The sequence below is a fragment of the Macaca nemestrina genome, chromosome 4 (assembly GCF_043159975.1).
Source record: "Macaca nemestrina isolate mMacNem1 chromosome 4, mMacNem.hap1, whole genome shotgun sequence".
NCBI classification, from domain to species: domain Eukaryota; kingdom Metazoa; phylum Chordata; class Mammalia; order Primates; family Cercopithecidae; genus Macaca; species Macaca nemestrina.
This window is the reverse complement of record NC_092128.1, coordinates 78,911,482-78,937,435: the sequence shown is the minus strand read 5'-3', so window position 1 is coordinate 78,937,435 and position 25,954 is coordinate 78,911,482. Positions and strand designations below refer to the sequence as shown.

General features: G+C 36.4%; 1 protein-coding gene across 2 annotated transcripts in view; it reads right to left on the bottom strand.

The window, feature by feature from the left end:
• The window catches only part of LOC105475580 (neurexophilin 1), a 337,138-nt gene that overhangs the window by 297,569 nt on the left and 13,615 nt on the right, over window positions 1-25,954 (bottom strand). Inside the window, exon 2 of one of the 2 annotated variants that reach the window (XM_071094885.1) lies at window positions 22,791-22,953. The exons of the other annotated variant lie outside the window; for it this stretch is intronic. Coding sequence (XP_070950986.1) covers window positions 22,791-22,814 — 24 coding nt within the window. The 5' untranslated portion in view covers window positions 22,815-22,953. The remainder of the gene's footprint in view (window positions 1-22,790; window positions 22,954-25,954) is intronic. 2 annotated transcript variants of the gene reach the window in all.

Below are 25,954 nucleotides of genomic sequence, written 5' to 3'. Positions count from 1 at the left end.
CTGAAGGGTGTTCCCTGAAAACTTCAGATATGAAAATGGTAAGAAAGATTTTAAAAGACCATCAGTTATGCCATGTCTAAACCCCATAACCAGAAAAGTGATTCTTGGGTGCAGATCTTTGTTTTTAGAATTGGAGAGCGGCACATAACACTGATAGTAATATGTGCCTCTTATGCAAGGCCCTCAAGCAGATGTTTCAGTGACAAGGTAGATTGGCCCTATTGTTGAACTACAGAGAAACTGAGATCTCAGAATTGTAATGGCTTTTCCAAACTTCTAGAAGCCTATGGGAATGCCAGGACTAGGTGCTAAAACCAAGTGAGTTGCCCTCGTTTAGTCTAGATCTTTCTATTTGAGGCTTCTGCATTCATTAGAAAAGTGGGAACCTATTGCGCTAATGAGCTGATTCCTTCACCAGCCTAGTTTAACTCTTTATAAGACTAAGAAGGATGATTTGAAACCAACAGCTTCCCTGACTTGGCCTGGGATTTCTTCCATCTCCTCTCTGCCATTAGGGTGCTCAGATTGTGGCATCCTATCCAGAGTCTCTTCCCTACCAGGCAATTGGACCCTTCCTTCCATGAAGGAAGTGTGGCATCCAGATCCTGGAGTCTCTGACAGCACCAGAAGCAAAAAGCGTGGGCCCACAGAAGGACAGCCATAGCCTCGCACATGCTCTCATACCAACTCAGGGTGACTTTAGACAAACCATCCAACCCCCTGTTGGTTCAGTCTCTCATTTGTAAAATGGCAATGTTCTTATCTCCCTCACTAGGTGGTCAGGGAATCAAATGAAATCATGAATACCAAAGTACTTTGAAGAATGTGTTCACTCATAAAATCACAGAATTTTAGAAGGGCCTTAGAGATCATTTATTGCAGTCCCTTATTATACAGATGAGGAAACAATCCCCAAGTGCTTAAATGACTTGAACAAAGTCAAACAGAAGCATAACTGTTATACAAGTCAAAGCACAATTATTACAAATTTGTACAGTTCCAATATGAGTATACCTATATTAATAAGTTATTTTTCTATATTCTTAGCACAAAAAGAAGACACATCACCTATGGAAATAAAATAATAGCTAGTATGTTTGGGATATATAATGATGACTTATTGCTATTATATTGTAAATATGATAAAATAATATTATTTATATTTTAAGTTTATATGGCCATCCTGTAGGATGTCAAAAAATAATAAATCAATTAAAATTACCCATAATGTCTCTCTCAGGAAAAATATCAATGTTAGCATTTCGGTAAACACCATTTACCATGAAATTATACTCTACCTACTGTTTTGTAACTTGTTATTTTAAATGAAAAGAATTTAAGATGCTATCCTGTATAGTCAAACAAAGGAACATCAGTGAAACATGTTAACAATGAGAAATGTGAGAGTAATAGGGTACTTGTTTTCATGTAAAGAAAAACCTTCACAAAGATTTTGCTCTAGTCTCCAGGGAACAAAAAAATAAATATAGATAGTTCAAGAATAAAAAAGTAAAAAGTGATTTCTCTAGTTAGTTGAAGGCCATGGATGAATCCTTCCTCCTATTGTTCCATGCCAAGTCAAGATCTTTTCTGTAGGAAGTAACAAAATGAGTTCCTAAGGGAGGTTGTCTGCTATTGTATTTACAACCCATTTCCAAAGCAGCCATTGACTCAGCAGTTCCCATCCTAAGTAGCAGAATTGAGACTGTGATTTTTTAATACTCATCCTTAACCCTCTGTCCTTCCATCCCTCTTCTAAACTAAAGGTCAGTTTTATGAGAATATATCTTCTATGTTAATGATATTCTTGTGACCCAGAGTTTTTACTCTTCACAAATCCTTCCCCTCAGAGTGAGGGTTCATTCCACTTATAAATTCCCTTAAGTGCAACTTTTCTTGTAGAGTACCGCCTCATTGGCCTGATCTCTGCCTTAAAGAGTGGCATTCAAAGGTGACCACATCCCATTGTTTTCTTTAATTTTGAGATGCTAAACTTGGCAGTTCCACATAAGTCACTCAGATCCAATTTGGGTAAAACCAGGCCTACTGCACTAGCTCCGATTTTCAGATATAAACTCACTGGAAACCCAAATGCTATCACTTTGTATCTGCCCACTACCCCAATCACCCAAAAAAAGGAAACCCAAGAAGATTCAAGCAGCTGTTTACTCTTCCTGTTCTTGCCCTAACCTCCAGAAAAAATTGTAAGATACTATCTGAACCACAGAATTTTGTAAGATCCCATTCCCATGTCTAGGCCATTCTGCTATTTCCTTCTTCTTTATTAAAAAAGTCAATTTTCATCATCCCAGAGCCACAGCTGGTGAAGAGGAACAGAGTTCACAATTGCCAGCCTTGAAACCATGCTACAAAAGTAGCACCTTTGCAACAATGTTTTTTATGGTGACAGGTTGACAGGACATTTTAAAGAATTTGATAAAGAGCCATTTTGCTAATCTATATGTAAACCAGGCTATGAAATGCCTAAGCAAGGGTCTTAAAGGTGGGTGCTTATTTCATGCTCACCCTCTCATGAACCTCCAGTAAAGGATTAACACTTCACCACTAATTTAGCCAGGCACCAGGTCTCCCTTTTCCTGAGATCTGTTCCTACTCTGCATTTTTCCCCACAAAGCTACAGTTGGCCCTAAATGGTCTAATATTCAGAAGTGATTCAGCTTCAGGCAAAACATGGATTTCTGAGAATCTGAAAACAGCCGCATCTTGAATAAAGCAAAATATTTCCCTTTGTAAGAAAATTATTTCAAAAAATTCAGGAGTCCTCAAGAATGTTAGTCCGTTACTCTTGACCACATATCAAAAACTTCAACTACTTAAACCCCCCTCCTTTTTGGTTGACATGTATTAACACCACTTATATGTGCATCAAATGATAGAAATCCACATTTCAACCATCTTAGTGGTCAATGTAGATCTCTGCATAATCTATCCAGCGATATAAATACAGTGTAAATGGGAAGTGGGCTTTTCTCTGTAAGCCTGACAGGTTGGGCCATGGCCAACTCTAGATGCTTAAGCTAAACTCAGTCCAAAAGTACTTTCAACCAATTTGACCACACCTGAGCTGGATTCCTATAGTGCATGCATGTCAACTACATACACAAGACATATAATCCATATTGTCTAATGTATTCAATGTTAAGATATAGTTGGAGGCCAAGTAGTAGAATGAGAGGGACATGGGTATGATAGAATTGCAGTTCTTCTAATCATTAGCCATAAGAACTTCAGCAAGCCAGTACCACTGAAGCTCAGTTTCCTTATCTGTAAACTGAGAGTAAGGACAATGACATTTCACAAACATTGTTACACGGATTAGAGACCATGTATATTAAACACCCAGCATGTCTAGCCTTTGGTAGTTATCATACATATCAAAGACTTCTATAGTTAGCAATAATAGTAATGGTGTGTATTTTACTCTCATCATAGTGTGTGTTTCAGTCCACAATTCGATAGAATTAAAGTGTAAAGATCCCTGGGAATCTTCATAATGAAGTTAGCTTATTCAAGATAAGATGTAAGTTATCTGATTATCTGACTGTTTCCTGGGACCATACTTTGAAAAAGAGAGATAAAAGACTAGTAGTTTCATGGAAGGATAAGAGGGGAGGGAGTGATTGCCCAGGACTTAGAAAAGAAACTGAGAGCACATATACATTTGACCCTCTCTATCATTATATCCTAGATGATTATACTCACAAAACCGAGAGCTGCTGAGCTGGAGCCAAACACCCAGCACAGTGTCTGGCACATGGTAAATACTCAATAAAAATGTGTTAGCAAATAAAGTTTTTCTTTAATGTTCATGTGACTATTATCACAGAAAGTCCATAGGTCACTATAGAAGTCATTTTCAAAGTCTAGATAAATTCATGTGAAAGTCTAAAATAGTCCAAGAATTTAAATTTCAGAGATTGTAGAATTTCCCAAAAAAATCACTATAATGATACTCTTTTAAAAAAATAACATTCACCCCTTTCTTTGTATAATATGGGACTCTAAGAAAATTAACATGCTTTTTCTACATTTTAATATTTTTTTTTCTGTATCTTATAGATACTTAAATCTACTTTTTAGGTAAACTTCAAATTTATGAATTAAAATATAAGAATTTCAACAATTCAACATGAGCATTCAGTTAAAAGCAAGATTATTATATCAATTGCATGGAAAAGAAATGGTCTCAAAATCACAGATAAAAATTTAACAATCTTAAAAATTGCCTTATATATTTTTCCAGAAATAGAAGTAAATAAAATAAATTATTTGTGATGAAACTACCTTTCCATAATTTTATTGCCTCAGGTAATTTTTTACACTGCCTTTTACACTAGCACAACTAGAATAGTCACTCAAATGTAAGAATTGAACTATCATAACAACTTAACCATTAGGGAAAAACTTACAAATAAAAAAAGCATTTTCAATCAATCAACTGCAAGCAACACAGAAACTTAAGCCCCAGTTTTGAACTTTCTAAAGCCAGTATTATCTTGGAGACTTCCAGGGAAAATACACATCCTAAGGAACAGAAAAGAATCCCAGACCATAGTTTCCTGATCATTGGTTGAGTATTGATGAAAAATAAGATAGCAGGACATGGGACATTATCTTTGATTATACAACACAAATTAAAAACCAAAAACCAAAACAAAAGATTTTCTACTCATGGACAAAATATCTTAAAATGAGATACACTAAAACAAATGCAGATTGTTGCAAGCATAGCTTTTATCTAATGGTCAGCATTTTCAAAGAAGACATTTTTCAAGATAAAATGTGAATAGGCTTTAAATTTCTGAACTGGGTTTAAATCCCCTTCAACTTGTCTAAACTCACCTATGTAACCATTTTAGGAAAACTCCAAGGAAAGATCATTCTTACTTGGCCATTTGACATTTGTATGACTTTATTTTTAATGCTCTAGCCAAGTTCTAGATTTAACTTTTAGAATATCGCATGTGCTACATTCTGGAAGTATTTATATTTATTATTTATTCTATAGCCTGCTTTGTTTTAGAAATTTTGGTGAAAGTATGTTAAAACACAGCACAAACCATTTTCCTTATCTTTCCTGCTTTATTTAAATGGAGTATGGATGGATCACAGATTTTTCTTTTTCTTTTTGTGCAATTTATCTCACAACTAAATGCTCGATAAACTTTATTAATTAACTGCATACAATTTACAGGCATTCCTACAGAGTGCAATCAATAACACTGATAGTATACAATATCCGAAAAACTTAGAAGCAGCCTCAAAATAAATAGCCATGCTTGATAATAAATTTTCTAGAAGAAAACAGGCAGAACACCCAGTAACTCCTTTCTTCTATGGAAATGTGTATTCATGATTACTCACTTTAAATAAAAAAGTTCTAAATTGAAAGAGGTTGCTATCTTGTTACTGACCACTGTATTAACTAACTGGACATAGTTTCAACCTGATTCCCCTGAACTTCCAAGATACTCTCACAAGATCTAAAGATGCTAGACCAAAAATTCAACATTTTCATTTACAGGCTAAGAAGCCCAGTCAAAGGTTTGTGCCAGCCCGCCACCGCTATATCCCTCACTGCACTTATATATCTACTAACTCAGGCTCATGTTTTTAGAACGTTAACAACATAAAGAGTATAAGATATAAGAAAGTCTGAAAGAAGATTAGGGATACTCAGAAAATTAGTGTCCTAAAGGGAGCCATAATAAAAGCATAAGTTAAAAATATCTCAGAACCGACAGGAAGCTTCTGTAAATCATATGCCAACTATATGTAAATGTGCATGATATGACCTTAGGGAGAATTCTAGAAGAGGTTTCATCACCTGATGTTTCTGTGGCTCCTCATTTCACAGTCTTTAGCTATTAATACCCTTTCATAGATCTATAAAATACATTGACCTTTTAAACCAGATTTTAGTTAAACTTGCGCATACTTTAAGTATCATTATCAGAAAAATTCAAGAGACCCAAAGTAGTCACAGACTTTCATTTAAAAAAGATGTACTTTATAATAGGAAGATTTTCCAAGATTTATATCCCAAATAATTTTTTAAATTCACTCAACACTGAGTGTCAGGCAGTGTGCTAGGTGCTTTTTATTTCTTGCATTTATATTATTCATCCTCACAACAGCCCTGGAAGGAGGAGAGGCTATTATCTCCATTTTACAGATGCAAAAACTACTACAGTTTGGAAAAAATTAAGGAGATGGTCCCAGGTCACATAGTTAGCAAGTGGTAGAGTCCACATTCCCATCAGCTCTAATGACTCTAGACCCTGTGCTCATTACCACTATCCTACACCACCTCCCAAACACAAAATGGGGCGGGGGTTAGGGGTGGAAACTGAAAGAAAAGTAAATTTTCAGGACTAGGGAACAAAAAACTAGGACTTGACTTCCCAAAGGTTGTTCAAGGTCTAAAGTTTTAGGTTTTTTACTTTTTAAAAAATGGGTAATATGAGTAATATCACAAGACATCAGATGAAAGGATTTTCCCCACACCATCTTTCTTAATGATATATTAAAAACTAAGAATACGTTAATTCATAAGGTCCCTTTGAGTCTTTATCTAAGTGTGAGGCTGAAGGAAAAAGAACATGAATAGATCAGAACTCCAGCAAATGTTGCAGACACCTTTATTCTCACAGTCAAAAATGTCTACATTTTATTTTTCCCTTAATAAAAATTCATAATTAAAATTGCAAAGAGCAGCCTAATCTGTTCCTTCATTTTAGTGCTTCCATACATCACTGGTTCTGCTGACCTAATAAAAAGAGCTCATCGTTCCCATACCAATTGATGTAGCACATCACTGATTAGCTATGTCCATCTTGTGTACAGACTAGGGTTGTATTTAATATATCAACTCCATTAGCTGCTTAATGCCATTTTCAAGATTTAACAAAGCAAATTCAAAAGCTCATTCAACAAACTTCCTGATAATATCATGGTCCCAGTCTTGATTTCCTTTAACTCATTAATCCTTTTGTAATTTTTAATGACTTTTCAAGGTACTCACAAAAGTCAGTGAGGGGCAAGAGAGACCAACAGTACCAAATCCCCTTTTGACTACTGCACATTTTTCACAGATCATTTCATTAGGAATGACCTCAGTGAATTAAAGCAAGTCAAGGAATAGCCTTAAGATTCCCCCAGCCACCTAAGAACAGCCCATTGATATTGCCCTATCCTCTGAATTAGAGACTTTGCAGTACATGGGGGACGAAGGGGATTCTCCTTCCTTTTCAAGGCTGTGGGCAGAACAGTCTCTAGTTTAGTTAATAGCAGGCCAACACCATCACTTCTGTTCAGGGGGCTGCTGTAATCCCCATGAGAGTCGTGCTGTGTGACATGAAGCCAGCTATTGCTAAGTGAGGTCTAGGGAATAATTAGAAAGCAGGCATTTTGACTTTTAAATATTCTACTGTCTTTAAGTGGTTTAAATAATTCCTAAGTATAAGTGCCACCAGGGAGAGCAGAGTGTCAGCAGCAGAATGGATGTTGTTGCTAACAGACAACAGCTGGAAAGGGACCGTGACAATGCCCCCTGCTTTGCAATACTTTCCTGGTATCTTGCACTACACTAGCTTGGGAGTCTAATAGCACAATATGAGAAATGAGAGCTCATCTATCTACTTGTCAGGGACACTGCGGGCAGCCCACATACAACCCTTCCCAACTCAAACCAGGCTGAGCTGGACCATGACGTAAAAGGAAGCCTTTCAGGGGTGAGAGGCCTTATAAAAGGTAATTAATCCTTCAGGAGGCACAATCCCCAATGTCACCTGAGCATAGAGGAGTAGGAAATTCCACTATTCTAAATTCTTTATATAGATCACACTGAAAGCGGGCTATATCAGAAATTCCAGCAGAAAAATGTTTCTGTAAGGATGCCATAATAATCCTCTGGGGGTTTCAGCTGGATTTTACCCATACTTCTCCATCAAACTGAGACCTCCTTGTGTAATTGAAAGCTTTGAGATTTTGGGGAGATCTCCCATACTATATATTTTCCTGTTGTCCTTTCTGTTTTAAGTCCCACTGTTTCTAGTTAGAATTGTTCTCCTTCCCAAGTCCTGGTATGTATATCCACCCTTAATAGGTCTTTGTGTCTCCTCCTCTCCCATCTGGCCTATATTAGGCTCCCAGATTTGTTTCCCAAAGTACATTTTGGTCCTTCCCTCCCTCATTAAAAAAAAAAAAAAAAAACAAAAAAACAAAAACAAACAAACAAACAAAAAAGACATCAAAAGTCCAAAGTCTAAACCAGTTAGGCTAACTTTAAGGCCCTCTAGAACATGTGCATATGAATCCTTGGCTATGAAGGATGCCATCCCAATGAGTGATATACTTGCTATATGAATTCATAGGAGAGTAAAACATTTCCAGATAAGCTGTCAATAATAGTCTTCAAGTATATATATATAAAAAAAAACTATACGCATTACACATCTGCTCTGTGCCTCTAACTCCACTAAACTCTGTAGCAAGCATCACTCCACCTTTATTGTCCTAGATTTTAATAAACAAGGAAATTGGTTATCTCTTCTAGGTTACCTTAACAGAACTAAGCAGAATTCAAATTTAGATCTTCTTGACTCCTACAGGCAAGGGATATACGTTAAGGAGGTGCCATGAGCATGTGTAGGGAGCAGATAAAAGATTGATTAGGATGGTTAAATATCACGAAGACATTTTGGGATCATGAGACAATTAGTGTAGTGGGGTAAAAAGACTGGAAGATTAAAATTACAAGATGCTTTGAATGTCTGACTCAGGAGATTGGACTTTAACTTATGGGTAACAGATGGCTATCAAATAATTTGAAAAAGAGGAATACTAGCACCTTTGTTTTTAACAAAGAAAAAATCCTAAAAGAGTGAAAAGGATGAATTGAAGTGGCAAGTCGTCACAGATAAGGAGCTCTCATACATTGTTGGTAAAAGGTTTTACGGGGGGCTATAAAGATGTCTAGGGATGGCTAAGAAAGAAGGAGGTTAAATGGAGACAGATTATTAAGTGGAATTGATACAATTTGGCAGCTGATTAGATATGGGGGAGAAGGAAGAGTGAGGAGTGAAGGACAAAGAGCACTGGTAATTGTCAAACGGGATTATGCAGGAGCATGTAAGAGCCACTAAGGTAGAGAACAAAGAAAAGGAGGAAGAGGAAGAGGAGAGATGTCTCTGGGAACATACAGTTTTGAACAAAAGATATGAACAGAAATATGAATCAGGAACTCCTAAGAAAGGTCCAAATGACAGACGAAGGTCCAAGTATGTAGTAGTAGAAATGCCAGCAATAGTCAACATTTATTAATTGCCTATTTTCTGCCAGACACTGTACAAAACCCCTTAAATAATCTTTAATCCCTCAAAACCTCCATTTTACAGATAAGGAAACTAAACTTAGAAAGCTTAAGTGACTAACTCAAAAAGGGAATGAACAGTCCATAGAACAAAGCAATATAAATGGCCTTAGGCACATAAAAGGTACTCAACCTCACTCTAAGTAAATGCAAATAATTGAAATAAGTACCTATTTTTTATCTAAGAAAATACTAATAATCAAAAAGTTGGAAAGGGTAGAAAAACAGCTCTCATATACACTCTTAGTGGAAACATAACTTGAGACAATTTTGAAGGGCAATTTGGAAATATCTATCAAAATTTTAAATTGCCATTCACTTTCAAGAATTTGTAATAGTGATATAACTGCACATAATAGTGTATGTGTGTGTGTGTGTGGTCATTGCAACACTTTATATTTTCAAAGGGTTAAAAAATACATAAATGTCTATTTGAGGACCTCAATAAATAAATTACAGTCCATGATACAAAAAAATACTATGTGGCCATGAAAAAAAAATGAGATACATTTAAAGATATGAAAAAAAATGAGATACATTTAAAGATACCATTTAGTAATACCTCCAAGATGGTAAGTGAAAAAGAAGGAAGTGTCAGTATATATAAATATGCCTCAATTTGTGTTTTCGAGGAGCAGTATGTATTTCACTTTTGAGAATTTCAAATCTACTATAAAAGGCTTATTTTCCATTGCCTTGGCTATGACTGAAGAATTACCCCTAAACTTATGAATTATATGTGTCAATAAATTCCATTGTTTGCTTAAAAAGTAAAGAATTTTCTGGACTAGAAGGGAGATTACAAAAGAGAAAGGAATCTATGTAACACCTACCTCAAGTAAGAGATTAAAGTGAAGCTGGGCGGCAACTTGGTAGTCTGTAACATCTCTTCAAACTTTGTTAGTCTAACTATAAAATGAGCCTCTCAATCCAGCAATTCCACTTTTAGCAATTTATTCAAAGGAAATAACTAAGTAAACACAAAATGATACGCAGATAAATAACATAATGATAAGAGTAAAAGGATAAAAGAAATGCGCAAAGGTATTCATCTCAAGTATTCTGTTTTATTTTTTCATTGGCAAATAAAAATTATATATATTTATCATGTACAACACGTTGTTTTGATATCTATACATTGTGGGATCAGCATTTTATCTAATGCAAACAAAAAAACCTGAAAATAATGTAAATGTTCCAGGAGACTGGAAGGAGCATAGCTTAGCAGTTAAGGCATAGTCTGTGGAGCCTGCTTTCCTGCAATTGAATCTCAGCTCTGTTATCATTAGCTGTGTAACTGTGGGAAACTATTTGACCTCTGTACACTTCCATTTTTTCTCCATTTCTCAGTGATGACAATAGCAGAACCTATATCAGGGAGTTGTTATCTAGATTAAATGAGTTAACGTTTGTAAAGTGCCTAGCACATATATGTTTCTTAAATACATAAAATATTTATAAATTATAATACAAGGCCGAGTGCAGTGGCTTACACCTGTAATCCCAGCACTTTGGGAGGCCAAGGCAGGCAGATCATGAGGTAAAGAGATTGAGGCCATGCTGGCCAACATGGTAAAACTCCGTTACTACTAAAAATACAAAACTTAGCTGGGTGTGGTGGTGTGCACCTGTAGTCCCAGCTACTTGGGAGGCTGAGGTGGGAGAATCACTTGAACCCGTGAGGCAGGGGTTGCAGTAAGCTGAGATCAGGCCACTGCACTCCAGCCTGGGTGACGAGAGACTCCATCTCAAAAAGATAAACAGATAGATAGAGACATAGAGACATAGATATATATAACAATGTGGTCATTTAAGAGAGTAATGATTTTAAGAAAAGAACATTGAGCTATATTAATATAAAATATACTACATATAAACCCCAAGTAGCTTGTGGAGTATGACTCCATTTGTGTTAAATGATGTTTAAGTGTATGTAGGTGTGCATGCATGCACACGTGTGTATATTCTTGAAGTGAGCAAAACAATAAAGCTATTTGGATTTGAGGAAAATTTCAGTGACCTAGATAATGCTATCTACTTCACATTAACAATACCATCTTCAGAGTCTCTACAAAGCCTTCCCCTATCTTAGAGTCTCCTTAATTCTTTTCAACTTTTCTATTTTTTCTACCTTAGAACTTGAGAGTAGCTGAACTTACTCTTTCTTCAACTGGTGTTTTACACAAAAGAAGAGAGAAAGGGAAAAAAAATACAACCTGGAGAATGAGAAAGGGATTTTTGCCAACTGGAATCTCTTCCTAACCATGTAATGTGACAGAGGGAGGATGGAGAATTGAAAACTGAACAATTAGAGACCGAATGCTAGGGGGCATGGTTCACTCCCCAAATGTTCTCTTCCTCTGCAACCCTGTGCTGAGATCTTCTCCAAGCAATTATCCAATCTTTGTTTATTTTCATAACCCTTTAAGTAGACAATGGCTACCACATTTTTAGTCCATCCAATACTTATCCATCAGTGTAAGGCAGTTTTTTAATACCTAATATTGAAATGATCCAAACACAAATAGCCAAAAGTAAAGGAAATGAAGATGAGGAAATGTGATGAGGCCCTATTGAGTGTGAGGTACTTTCACATGGATTATTTCATTGATTTTTCACAAAGTCTTAGGAGATGATCACTCCAATCTTCCTTTTTGTAGATAGGCAACAGATGTTTGACTGTCGTTGAATAATTTTTCCAAAGATAGGTGGTCAATAATTGGAAGTGCTGAGATTCACACTCAAGCATGTCCATTACAAGGTTCATGTTGTTTTCTTTCTACTTTCCATTATGCAAGAAACAAAAACCTGGAGTGCAATAACCATTCAAAACACTGTTGGCTTATTTCCCCTAACTTTCTACTCATCTAGAGGGATCAGAGCTACGCATGTCCAATGGTCAATGCAAAATGTAAAACCTTCTCACTGAATCTAAACCTTCCCATTGATCACATTCTATTACTAACTAAACAAACCTGCTTCAGGAAAGTCCTAAGGGGGGTGCCATGCAAAGAGAAGTCAAGTTTGCTATCAAGGCTCAAACCCCTAAATTTGTACTCTGCTGCTTGATTTTAAAGAATTCTTAACAAAAATACAGTCCAAAACAGCAACAACTAAATGGACGAGGAAAGATAGATATAAAGACAGCCCCTCTTTACTTTCATCTTTTTTTGGAATGGGAAGTCTAAGGCCATTAGGGAGAATAAATTAAAAAGATAAGAGGTATAAAATTAGTAAATAATAAATTTCAGTTAAAATTTTTTTACTATATGTGCTGCTGAAGCAATCACAAATTTTATATAAAATTAACAAAAGTTTAACTTCAAAAATCTAGCCTAGGGAAAAATGATATATTTATATCATCCTTATATTTGTAAATTAAATATTTACTGAGCTTCTTTTGTCTAAAAATAAGCTTTTGATTTACTCATCTGAACAAAACTAACAGAAGACCTAACATGGAAACAAGGAAGGTCACACGTTGAAATATAATTCTACAGAAAGTCACTTATTCAATTAAACCTTTGGGGTTGTCACAGCATAGCTGTTTGGCTAAGCATCCATGTTTTGTATAACTCATGTTTGCTTTTATTTTCAAGGGATCTTCAGCCCTGTAACATTCATTCATGAATTCATTTGTGCAACAAATACTTATTGCATATCTGGGTCTACATTGCTTTCTGTCATATTCTTTACAGACACATGGACTTCATAATGGGATTTTATATCTACTGCACATCCTTACTCTTTTCCCCTAGATTTTCCTTACCCCTTCCACTCCATTTCAATGCTTTTGCTGCCTCAACCTCAGTCTCTTTCAGTCTTGAGGACCCATAGTGGACAAGTTTAGTAGACTGGAATCAAAGCTGAAGTCATTAGTAGGGAAAAGCAGTGACTGCATTTGCATTAATATTTCTAGAAGAAAGAAGATGGCAGGGCAGAGTACAATTACACATTTTAACCAAATTAAACTGAAAATGCAGTTTAACATTTTAAAACTCTGGCACTCAAAGTTGTTTTCTCTATTGATGAAACTGTAATTATACTATTGGGCAATTTAATTAGTTTTGTGTTTTATTACAGAAGTCTACGATTCTGCCTAAATAGAGTTAAATTAATGGAATATAAATCGGTTTGTCACATCTCCAAGAACTTTTGTGAAGGGTGTTTGGCTTTAATTTGTAAAATCCAGTAAAGTCTCTACATGATAAAATTAATCATCCTTCTCTCATATCATTTCATCTAGAATTCAGGTAAAAATGAATAATTTTATGTCCTCATTAACCACTTTCCATGCAAAATACTAAAATTCTTAGATAAGCATTAAATTATTAGACCACAGAGACAATCCAAGATGTTCATTAAGTTAACTCCTTCTCCTTGGAAAAAAAAAATCAAGGAAAAATCATGACTAGATCAGAATCAAAAAGCTACTTTGTGGTAAAGGGAATGTTTTATGTAATTACAGTTTTACGAGTAAGAATGCTCCCAAGACAACAATCAATTTATAGATTTAGTTTAAGGAAAGGAAGGAGTCATTTGCTCCTTCTTAACCTTGCCCCAAAATTCTATTTCCATGCCAGGAGGCATCTTTTCAAGTAGTTGTGTAAAGTGATTCCTTCTATCAAGATCATTTCAACCTACTAAATGTGCAGTGTTTTACTCATAATTCCTACTCTACGAAGTTATGGTAAACCCTACTGTTCTTTCTCCCACTCGTCTTCTCTCTCCTTAAAGGTTATTCTTTCAACAACTCTATTAAATAGTTAACCAAATGCCACAATCATCACTTTACATATAAGAAAACTGAGACTTCAAGAAACTGAATGACCGAGAGCAGTTTATTGTAGGAGAAATACTGAAGGACATGAAGTCAAAGTCTGGGATTCTCTTCTTAAGTCCCCCTAAAACTAGCTATGTGATCTTGAATTAGTCACTTCATCACTCTTTGGTTCATTTTCTTTAGGAATAAGGTTGAGGGGATCAAGTAAATTAACTCCAAATTACTTTTCAGCTCTACATTCTAAGCCTTACCCAAAACTGAGAATCTGTATCAGGGTGTATTAGGAAACTGCATTAGAATGTTTTCTCTATCAATGTGTCAATTCTGATCCAGTATATATCAACCACAGCATGCATCTGTGGATTGTTTCCTTCCCCCACTTAGAAAGAGGTTCTGGAACTGCCTGAGAATATTCCTCATCTGGTCTTCTTCCCACTAGTCAGTTCCATAGACCCTAAAGTCAATGATTCCGCATGTCTCTTTGCAACACCATTGTTCATCTTTTCACATCAGTACAGTCCCACAGATTATATAGGAGAAAGTGCAGAATATATACAATCAGATTAAATCTCAATTGCACTAGCGCTAACATTTTATTTTTATGGAACAGCACTTATTTTCATAATTTTTGAAATGTATCAGTTCCAGTTAAAATTTTTCTCAAATAATTAAATAAGAACATTTAATATGACATTATTAAGAATTGCTTTGGGAACCTGATCTGGCATCTAACTCTTAAAGGAAGAAAGTGAACCATTCCTGGCCTTGGTTCTTGAAATGAAGAAATTGGGCTGAATTGTTTCTAATTTTGTATAGCTTTAACTTTTTTTTTCAATTATTTTAATCAATGGCAACAAAGATGACAGAAATGACAACCTTGGTCTTAAAGAAACACATCAATACACATACATAGCCTGCACTTAGTCTTTGCCAGAAGGCTGAGAAGCAAGGGATAAGTATGCAAATATTTTAGGTGAGCCATGACTGAGCACTCCAGTCAAGGAGAATGCTGAGAAAATACAAGTATGAACAATGGGAGAATGCCAGGAACTATAAGAGACCAAATAGACCAATGAAATTGTCTTACCTGCCTTCTGAGGCTCCTTTCAAGTGTGTTTTTTTGTTTTGTTTTGTTTATTTAAGAAAAAAACAAGCAAGAATTAGGGCAATGAAAAGCATTCTACCAAAGGAAAAAAAAAAGTATGTGACTAGACCCTCTGTTTTCCAACTATGTTAAGAATGTGGGCCTCCAGGCCTAGCTGTCACAGGCACTGTGATTCTTTGCTGCATAGCTTGACAAGTGCCTTCTCCATCAGTGTACCAATCCTGACCCAGCCACAGATTGCATCTCTGGGTTGTTTTCTTCCCCCATTTAGGAAGAGGCTCTGTGATTGAGAAAATTAAGACTACATAGATGAGAGAAGTAGACATTTATTTCCATTTGTGTCAGTTGCCTACTGTTGTAAAATGGTTGCACAGCAAAGAGAATTTCTTCAAGGCCACCAGAAATTAAGTGGAAAAGTCAAGAATTAATGCCTCTTCCACAGCTAAAGAGTTTGAAAACACCACTTAACAGTCATTTTAAAATGGGAAGAACCCCAAGTTCCTATACAATGTTTTTAAAAACCCTCGTGTCAAGCATAAATATTCAATTGACCTTTGTGGACATTAGGGATTCTTTGTCCTAGATGCCAGGGATAATGTTTGGAAGATACTGTGCCACCATTTTAGAGACCTTATCTAGGCTGTGGTGGGGAGAGTGGTAAAAATGGAGAGTTATAAATCACTGGCAAGGAATAAACTTAAAACACAAATCAAAAGCAAAATGTCTCTTTCACCAAGCTAGACCTTACCCATGGAAAAGATATAAAAGGGCAACATGCCTTCAACTGTAAGTCTCATAAAGTCAGACATGTGTTTCTTACTGCAGTTAATTGAATATAGCTTTATGGATTTAGATGTACAAAGTTATGGATAATAGAAAAATGCAACTACCTTTGTTTTGGTTTTTCAGCTCAAAATCAAATAGACCAAAAAAAGTTACATTTTCAAGCCTGTCAAATTTCTCTTTCGCCATGATTCACTGACCCCTGGGTATGTCATGTCTGGCCTGGAAGAGAAGTAGATGTCATTCCAACAAGACCTCTGTTTCCTTAAACCTGCAATTCCATTCATCATTTTTTGTCACATGCTGAGCACACAGAGCCACTTGGACCAGACTCAAGGTCCCACAGCCTCTGAATTCTACAGAGTTAGACAGATTATATTGTAAAATTGATGAAATTATTGTAACATTAGAATCAAGAAATAGCGATGAACCATTACAATATGCATTCATTATTATTTCCAATTCAGTGATCAACAAGGTAATCAGCTACTACCAAGACAAACCAGAATTCTATCTCCCTTACAAAGACAGTATTGTTAGGTAAAGTCCTCCTTAGTAACATATTAGACTTTCACCTTTATGTCGATGGGGAAGCAGTAAAATCTTGTGGCTTTAATTTCTGTCATAGCAAGATGGAAATCAGCAGACTACAGTTCTCATTCCAACATGTGTAACCCAGGTAAGACAATTAACTATCCTATGCCTTATATTCACCACTTATCAAATGACTTACCCATGCCTGGCTTTCCTCTCTTCCCATTTCAGAGCAGAGGCTACATCTAGAAAACTGCCTAATGACCTTGCAAGAATTATGTGTACCATTCCAAAGAATTTTCCTTTTCTATAAGGGTCAGGAAATAAATGATTGGCAAGGAAATATCCCCTAGGACACATGGGAAGAAAACCCTGCCATCTCATATTTGGTTTGAACAAATTATAAGTATGGCAAGGTACATTGTAACAAGTCACTTCATGTTTTATAGGCTAGTGGCTCCAATAGCATCTGATATTGAATATTGGCCCAAATCCTTTTGGAAGAATCAACAAAAAGTGGATGCTGATAAGCAGCAGGCAATTTCCTCCCAACTTGTGTTCTCAAACAGCCTATAAGAGTTGAAATTCCAGGCTGGAACATTGCTCAAATTCTGATCCTTTCTGGGAAGTAACATTCTCTCTGGACAGTAATGGCGATGCAGGCCACAAGGCTGTGCAGATGGTGTACAGAAAGAGGGAAGTCTGTTCTCATTGTGAGCTGAAATGTCCTGGCTAGGAAATAATGTTTTACCTTTCACCCTTCTGCTAAAGCTGTAACAGTTCTGATTTCCATTAAAAAATCCACTCATTTCCTTTTTCAATGGCACCACGAATGAAAATAGGGCCAGAGTTATACCCCAAGACACAATATACTGTACCTCAATTTTCTTCATGTATGGAATATCATGACAACTGATTAAAGTCTCAGGATTAGTCTTTTAAAGTAGCCACAAGTTGCTCTTTAAGCCAATTTATTTTTTTTTAGTGCTATGCCACCATTCTGTGAACACAGCTTTAGTCTCCTTTTATTAGATTTATGTATAGGAGAACCGACAAGACAGTGGGTGGAATAATTTATTGATTCATATGAGAGTCTAACAAAAAATAATGGCATGGCATACCATTGCAAGGTTACCTCTGATAATCTAAGACACAAACATGTAGCCCTCTGGCCCATGATTTATTCTACTGTTAATGATTACCCAAATGAAGAAATCAGCATTATAAATTAGACTTGTAGACTATTTTTAATGTCTTTTGCAATTATCAAAGGAAACATACTTCTTTGAAATCTCTTCATCCATTTTCTGTCTCTGAAACACAACTTACCATGAGCACATAAATATAATGCAGTGGCTCCTAGGAAAGATGACTGTCTAATGTAGTAAGCCCCAAGAATGGAGAAATTTATGATTCACTAAGAGTGTCATATTGACCAATCAGGATGTGGACTCTAGTTTCAATAATGGGATTCCAGTGAGCACTGAGTGCTGGAAAAGTTGACTTACTCTAACTCTACCACAAGCCACCAATGTACCTCTAGAGCCACGTTTCTCTTTTTAAAGAGCCTTTTTGCACTTATTGGTAATTTTGAGTATATCATAGAGGAGAAGAGATATGGTGGGGGTCAGAAAGAGGGGCTAGTGACCAATGTATGTCATTAGAAAATCTTCTATATCTAGCTCTGTGAGTGGCCCTAATTTTGACACTTCCCAATCACAATACAAGTCAAATTTACAAATGAACAAAGGGCTTGGAAAAACTGAAACATCCTGTAGAAGGAGAAGCATGATGCACAAAACAGAGGATAAATGCTTTGTCTCAGATCTTGTGGTGGTTAAAATCTATCTCCCATCTAAATTCTAAACACCTAAGACATTGAAAATTATCCATTATTTCAACCATATCACAGAGTTCACTGGTAAACTACCAGGTTCCAAAGGCAATCCACTAACTTTCTCTTTCAAAATTCAATTTGACAGATTCCTTTTTTAAACTTTCATTTTAAGTTCAGGGGTACAAGTGCAGGTTTGTTACATAGGTGTCATGGGGGGTTGTTGTACAGATTATTTCATCACCCAGATATTATGCCTAGTACCCATTAGTTATTCTTCCTGATCCTCTTCCTCCTCCCACCCTCCACTCTCCAAAAGGCCCCAGTGTGTGTTGATCTCCTATATGCGTCCATGTGTTATCATTTAGCTCGAAGCACTTGTAAGTGCAAACATGTGGTATTTGGTTTTCTGTTCCTTAGTTTGCTAAGGAGAAAGACCATTCAACCCAGCAATGCCATTACTGGATATGTGTCCAAAAGAATATAAATCACTCTATTATGAATACACATGCATGCATATGTTCACTGCAGCACTATTCACAATAGCAAAGATGTGGAATCAACCTAAATGCCCATCAATGATAGACTGGATAAAGAAAATTTGGTACATATATATGATGGAATACTATGCAGCCATTAAAAAAAAAAAAAAAAAACAAGATCATGTCCTTTGCAGGGACATGGATGAAGCTGGAAGCCATTATCCTAAGCAAACCAACAACTTTCTTAAAACCATTATGTGTAAAGCATATGTTAGGAGAATTAATCACTTCTGAGATTCAAGAGTACCAATATCATTAGTCCTCAGAGCAACTATAACCTACACAATACAGATATTCCTCTGCTAAGGTAGTTTAATAAATAAAAGATTTTAAATTTTCTTAAAGCAAATGGTTCTTTACAACTCATGATTAAGAGCATATTTGTTCATATACTAAGTTTATAAAACAACCCCACTGCAAAATGCCATGGTTGGAAATAAAAATGCCGTGTTCGGAATATACAGCCACCTTGGCAACAAATTATGCATTTCTATAATATTTTGGGTGGTGATGCATGTTTGATGTTTGGGTGGGTTTTTTGTCTCTTTTCTGCTGATTAAAATATTTATAACGATTTTCAGGTGTTCGGTGACTAAGGCAAGTTGCATGTCAATTGTTTAGCTCATTGGAGAGGGTAATAGTTTTATGATAACAGTTTCTGAATACAGTATAAATACAAATACAAGTATTTCTTTCTTCCTCTCCTCCCTCTTTCCCCTTTTCTTCTCTCCTTCTGATTCTATAAAAAAGAAAAAAGTATCTTTGAAAATCAACTTAATGCTTTCTGTCTTTTAGACCATTTTAGTTTCCAAACTGGAGTGAAATTTCTGGTATGTTATTATTAGCTCTGTTCTTGCCAGAGGCCTGAAGAAATTATATTCCTGCGGTACATGTTCTGATGAGACTTTTCCCAGAAAAGCAAACTAAGAAGTACACTCATCTTCTGGGCTGTCAGAAGTAGCAATCTGCATTGATGCTTCTTACCAAGAAGGATCCAGTTAATTTTTGTCAATATATTTATAAAACAGAAAATTGTGAAGTGGCTCTAGTATCAATCCCCAGGACCACCTCACCCTACCCCTACTCTATTTATCAGACACCAACTTCTATAATCCCAAGAAATTTAGGAAAACTAAGATATGTCTTTAGGATGCCCACTAGAAAAACAAGTCAAACATTTGAATTAGAAGCATGGAAAACGCTTTCTTTTCCCCTCTTTCCATCACACAACTAAATGACTTTGCCTAGGATCCTAACTAATTGCTTGAATTCTCCACCATGAATAATCTGACCTATTAAATCAACATCACACATTCACAGTTCTACCCCCAAGGCCTTTACATCGCCTTACAAAGGGAGCTGTAAAACATGATGAAGAATCAAGGCTGTCAATGAGATTCTAGCCTATCAAGGAACAAAGACATTAAGGGAGATAAAAATGCCTTCAGTGGATATAATCAACCAAAAATGGGAATAGGAGGAATATTTAACAGGTCCATGGTACAGCTATTTAACTGAAGTTTCATCAGTGACGGTAACATATTTAAAGAAAGAATATTTCAAAAAGACTGGATGGGCTTGTCAGCATAGAAAACTTGGGTTCAGTTATTGGATTGGAAAGGAAAGTACTCTAAATAGTGTTTCAGATATTCTTCTCACAAGAAAAGGGTATATCAAAAGGGTATTCTGGTGAGAGTCAGTTTATTTCTGAATATCTATTAACTCTAGAAGCACTGACAAAGTTCCATTTCCGGGCCTGGGACCAAATCAATTTCACCAGGCTGATGCAAGCTGCAGGATATCTGAATGGCTAATCAGTCAGTTTTCTTCTGTCAGATTTTCCTGTAACTGTGTACTGCCAAATTTTCATTCAAAAATTTTACCAGATCTTTAAGGAAAAGAGTATGGGCTATGTTCCATGAGATATATCATGGTGAACCCTATGCACCCAAGTCCATGAGGACCCTGAATGCCTAATGGAGAAAGGAGCATGAAAAAGAAATGGAAATACTCTTCTTGCCTATGCAGCAACCTTTCATAGCTCATGATCAACCTTTCTCAGTCAGCCATTTGAACACTGAAAAGACTACCACATAATTTATCATCCAAACCAGGATACTTCTGAATATAAGAGGATTTTTTTAATATATAGGCAATGGGCATAAAACAGAACTGTTCCAAGTAAACAGAGAAGTATTCTCTCACCTTAGTTGTATGGCCTTGGCCACTGAATAATTGTCACACACCCACTCAGACAAGAGACTAATGCTTTTTAGTATCAAACAAAATCCAAAAGCCAAAAGCTTTTAAAAAAGAGCAGTCTCAATTCATTATTCAATAAACAAAATAATATTCCAAAGACAGAAAAACCTAGGATGACATTGGTATGTTCATCTTCCCAAAATAATTTGTTCAGCTCAAGGTTAGTAAGAAAAAGAAACTCCTACTGCTGCTGATAAAGCCATCTGTGCTTCGGAAGCTGCTGACAGGTGTCTCCAGAAGAAGCAATCAAAAGTCATTAACGATCAAAATCATGACAATTAAATACAAGGATCTATCAGGGTTTTATTATCCAAATTGCAATAAAAAGAGTTCAGACACCCACTCTCTGAAAGACAGAACAGTCACTACTTTCCAAGTCTATTGGCTGCACTCTGTTATCGGGGTTCCTAAACCCTAATTCCTGAGGGATCTATAAGAAAAATTAATAAGCAAAAGGAACACAGATGATAGTTGAAAAAAAGCTAGAGCCCTCAAAATCTTTTAAATGCATATTCTTCCGCAGTGCAGATGTTCATCCAGACCACTTTTATAACTAAGGAAATATATTCTGGGAAGATTTGGCATTTTTTAAAGTTCAAAGTTGAAAGCACACATTCTATAAATAAATCTACAATGAAGTGCTAAAAGGTTTATTTCTGACTTCTTATTTCACAAACTAGGAACTAGGCATTAAAATATTGGGTCATAAAATGCTTAAAAAGTAGATTACTAGAAACTAATAGAACACATTATTATCTATTGAGCCAATGATGGGTCAAATGGCATTTTGAATTCTTGCGGAGAATATGAATATGACCTTCATGTATACCATTTACAGAAAGCAATTTTATTTACATTTTTAAATCCACATAAAGGTGAAAGATGATACTGCTGCAAAATGGAACATTTAATTTTTTGCCCCAAGGCATAACTAAGCTCTCCCAAGGTCAAATGTAGTACAAGACTGAAATGAAGCCAGACTCTCCTCCCTCATCTCTTACCAGAGAATTTCCACTTTGGGCAAAAGTATCTTGGATCTACTTTTATTTTTCAGAGATAGATGAATTCCTAGATCCAACATAGACTGAATAATTCTATACAATATTGTGAAGGAAGTTTTCTACTTTATCTTTAGATTACATATGCAGAATGCAGTGAAACACCTGTGCTAAATTAGTTGGATGTCGGAAACCCTTTTGACTGTATTAAACTAAGCAGATTTGAAGTTTCTTAGTTTGTATGATTGTGCAAATATTTCACTTCAAAAAGAGCATAGATTTGCATCCCCTTTTAAATCCAGTAAGCTGTCACCACGCAGGACTCATTAGGTTAAATGCCACAGGAAAGTTAGAGTTTATGCTCTGTATATATGGTTACCCCCTTAGAAGTGAACTCTGGTCTTCTCTCCCCACCTCCTGCTGCCAAGACATGGCAAATAATTCAAAAAACATGAGCGTAATTTGTTAGGAGAGATACAGATGTTATGCATCATTTTTAAATCTACTACAGATGACTGTGAGGGCTGTACTTTATGTCCCAGTCTCACTTCTTACCTTACCCTGAGGCCCAGGGATCATTTTTCATATTGGTCAGGTCAATAGATGCAGACTTCCTAAAACGCTTGTGTCCCACATGCCACGAGCAGAAGCTGCAGTCACAATCATCAGTATCAAGCTTGCATTTCTTAACTTTGTATCCCCATTTGATGGGAAGTCCCTAAAGAATAAAAACTGCATCTAATAAAACTACGTAACTACAGTAGTAGCAACAGCAATTTTATGCACACCCCAGTTCCCCAAATAGGATTGGCCCAAAGGAGGGAGAAAAAAAGAACTCTTAATTAAAATGGAAGGCAACATAGTTATTTCTTTTGAAATATTTTTACAATGAGACTCTCCAGCACAAGCATAACATGGGGTAGTGATTAAAAGTCCCGGCTCAAGAATAAGACTGCCTGAGATAGAATCTTGCCACCTTACACCAAACACACTCTCAATGCCTCAATTTCCTCATCTATAAAATGGGGTATTATCAACCATATCACTAGCATGAGCATACTAATATGTTAAGAGTAAAGATATTAATATGACCTAATATTAATAGTACCTGTCATCTCATAGGATCATTAAAAGAAATAAATGGGAAAAAAAAACTCCACGTTAAGGTCCTGGCACAGTGCTTGACTCAGAATATAAACAGAAATATGGAACATTTTATCCTTTGTAGTAGTCTTTACACCTTCCCCATTTTAATGTCAAATATAAAACAAAATAGTGTTTTTGTGTAGGAACTCTTTTTGGATACCCACAGCAATGCCTTGGAAGGGGGCATATGGTAACCTATACAAGATATCCTTAGCAGCACATGAGAGGGCTACTGTGGCTCTCATTCCACCAAACTGTTTCGACAAGTGCTTCCGGGGAGTTAATGTGTCACACTCAGGTATTCAGCTAGAATGAACTTCAATAGGGAAAAGTCCCCTGGACTTTAAAACCCAGTAGGCTATTATGAGTTTTGATTACACTGTGTGCAAATTTTAAAAGAATCTCAAGTGTTAAAAGTAATCTAAAGCAAATATTACTCACAAATTTATATTTAAAATCAGATCTTAATAAATGGCCATAGTGTTTTCCACCCGGAATTAAAACATCACAAGGATTCTCATCTCAATTAGGCAATCTATTTATTGAGCCTATGGATGATCTGTCTCTTCATTTCCATAAACATTGGCTAGTTGCTGTAGAAATGTCTTTTTTTTTTTTTTTTTTTTTTTGGAGACTAAGTCTTGCTCTGTCTTCCAGGCTTGAGTGCAGTGGCATAATCTTAGCTCACAGCAACCTCCGCCTCCCAGGTTCAAGCAATTCCCCTGCCTCAACCTCCCGAAGCTGGGACTACAGGTGTGCACCATCATGCCCAGCTAGTTTTTTGTATTTTAGTAGAGACAGGGTTTCACCATGTTGCCCAGGCTGGTCTCAAACTCCTAAGCTCAAGCAATCCACCCGCCTCGGCCTCCCAAAGTGCTAGGATTGCAGGCGTGAGTCACCACACCCAGCCAAAATGTCCATTTTCTTCTGGCTGTAATCACAAAGGTAACTACCCACACTAAATACATATGACTTTCTGGGCAGCATTGAGCAACTGTATAGCTATCAACTAGCTGAAAGAAGTAAACAAAAAATAGGATGGCCCTAGGATAGAATCAACCCTTCTGTGTCATGTTCATAGGGACAGTGCTGGATGCACATGGGAACCTGATCCAGAAACTCTTCTCTCTAAAATGTTAGCAAGAATTTTTTTCTTTGTTAGTTCATCATTGCATTGTACCAGTCACCTTTCTAAGCTCTTTATAATACATTAAGTCAGTGAATCCTCAATAGTAACTCTACGGCATATTGTCAGCCCCATTTTTCAAGTAAGGAAATTGAGGATTTGAGAAGTTAAGTTTGCCCAAAGTCACAGAATTAAGGATATACTTTACCATTACCCTCTCTTTTCTCCTAGCCAGGCTTTCACAATGCTGCTTCCCTTAAGAATTGCAGTGAGGGATCTGAGAGAGAGAAAGAGGTCCTGGGATGACTGAAGGGGCCTGTTTTCTCTCCCTTATGGCCAGGTCCTCAGTGGAGCCAAGTGAATTCAGTGTTGACACCTGGTTGGGTGCCATGATATTATCCACCTGGCTGGAAGTTTGATGCTGGACTTTGGGAAAATATCAGCCACCTGGAGGCACGTTGATTTGCCTTTAAAGCCTCTCACTCTTTTAACCACTTGTTTAAGGAACATCAAGGGTTGGGGGGAATCCATCAATCTGTGCAAATACATCTGGCCACATATTAATGTGAGTCACCCTAATTGTGAAGAATTTCAGTCAAGAATGCAAGGCAGGATTAAACGTCTCAGGCCAAATCATTCACTTTTCACGCTTCCACACTTCAGAATGCTTATTCAAGAGGTGCAGATCCAAAAGTGGTAGCTCAGCTCATACGCCAGATCTGCATTTATTTGATAATAGCTAGATATTGTAGCTGCCTCTTCACTGCAGCTGTTCACAATTCTGCATTGTTAAACCAAAAGAAATAAGGTTGAAAAGCTAACACCAGGCAGTCATCATTCAATTATATATTTCTTTGAAAGAGGCAAAAACTCTGCCATGTTCTGCAAAATCTCCATGTCAATAGTAATTAAGTTCCACATCAAGACCAGAGAAATACTACACTGACCATGCATGAATAACTTCCTTTCATATGCAGTGGCTTGCATCTTTCTCTGCATTTAATTCTATAACACAGTAAATGATGGTGCCCTGGTGAAAGAAACTATTCACAAATAACTGGAAAAAAATATGTGAGTAAAGGTGTTTTTTATATCTTCAATTTCAGAGATTAGTTAGGCAACTCTATTACTAACAGCACAGCTGCTCCAACAACAAATCACAACTCATCATTCTGCAAACAGATTTTAGAATTAAACTTAGGATTAATTATGGAATTTTCACTTAAAATTTCTCAAACAGAAAATATAACAGGTCTCATATAGCCCAGCTCATGCTTTTAAGAGTTTTCCATCAAGTATTAGGCAGCATCAGCAGTGCATGTAGCCAGTTGATAAGTCAGGGCACTGTTTCTGATTTAGAGGAGATGTTAACAGGATAGTGCAGTGGTCATTCTTATAAGGAAAAAAAAAGAATATTACTATTCTAGTTATCATTGGAATGAAATGG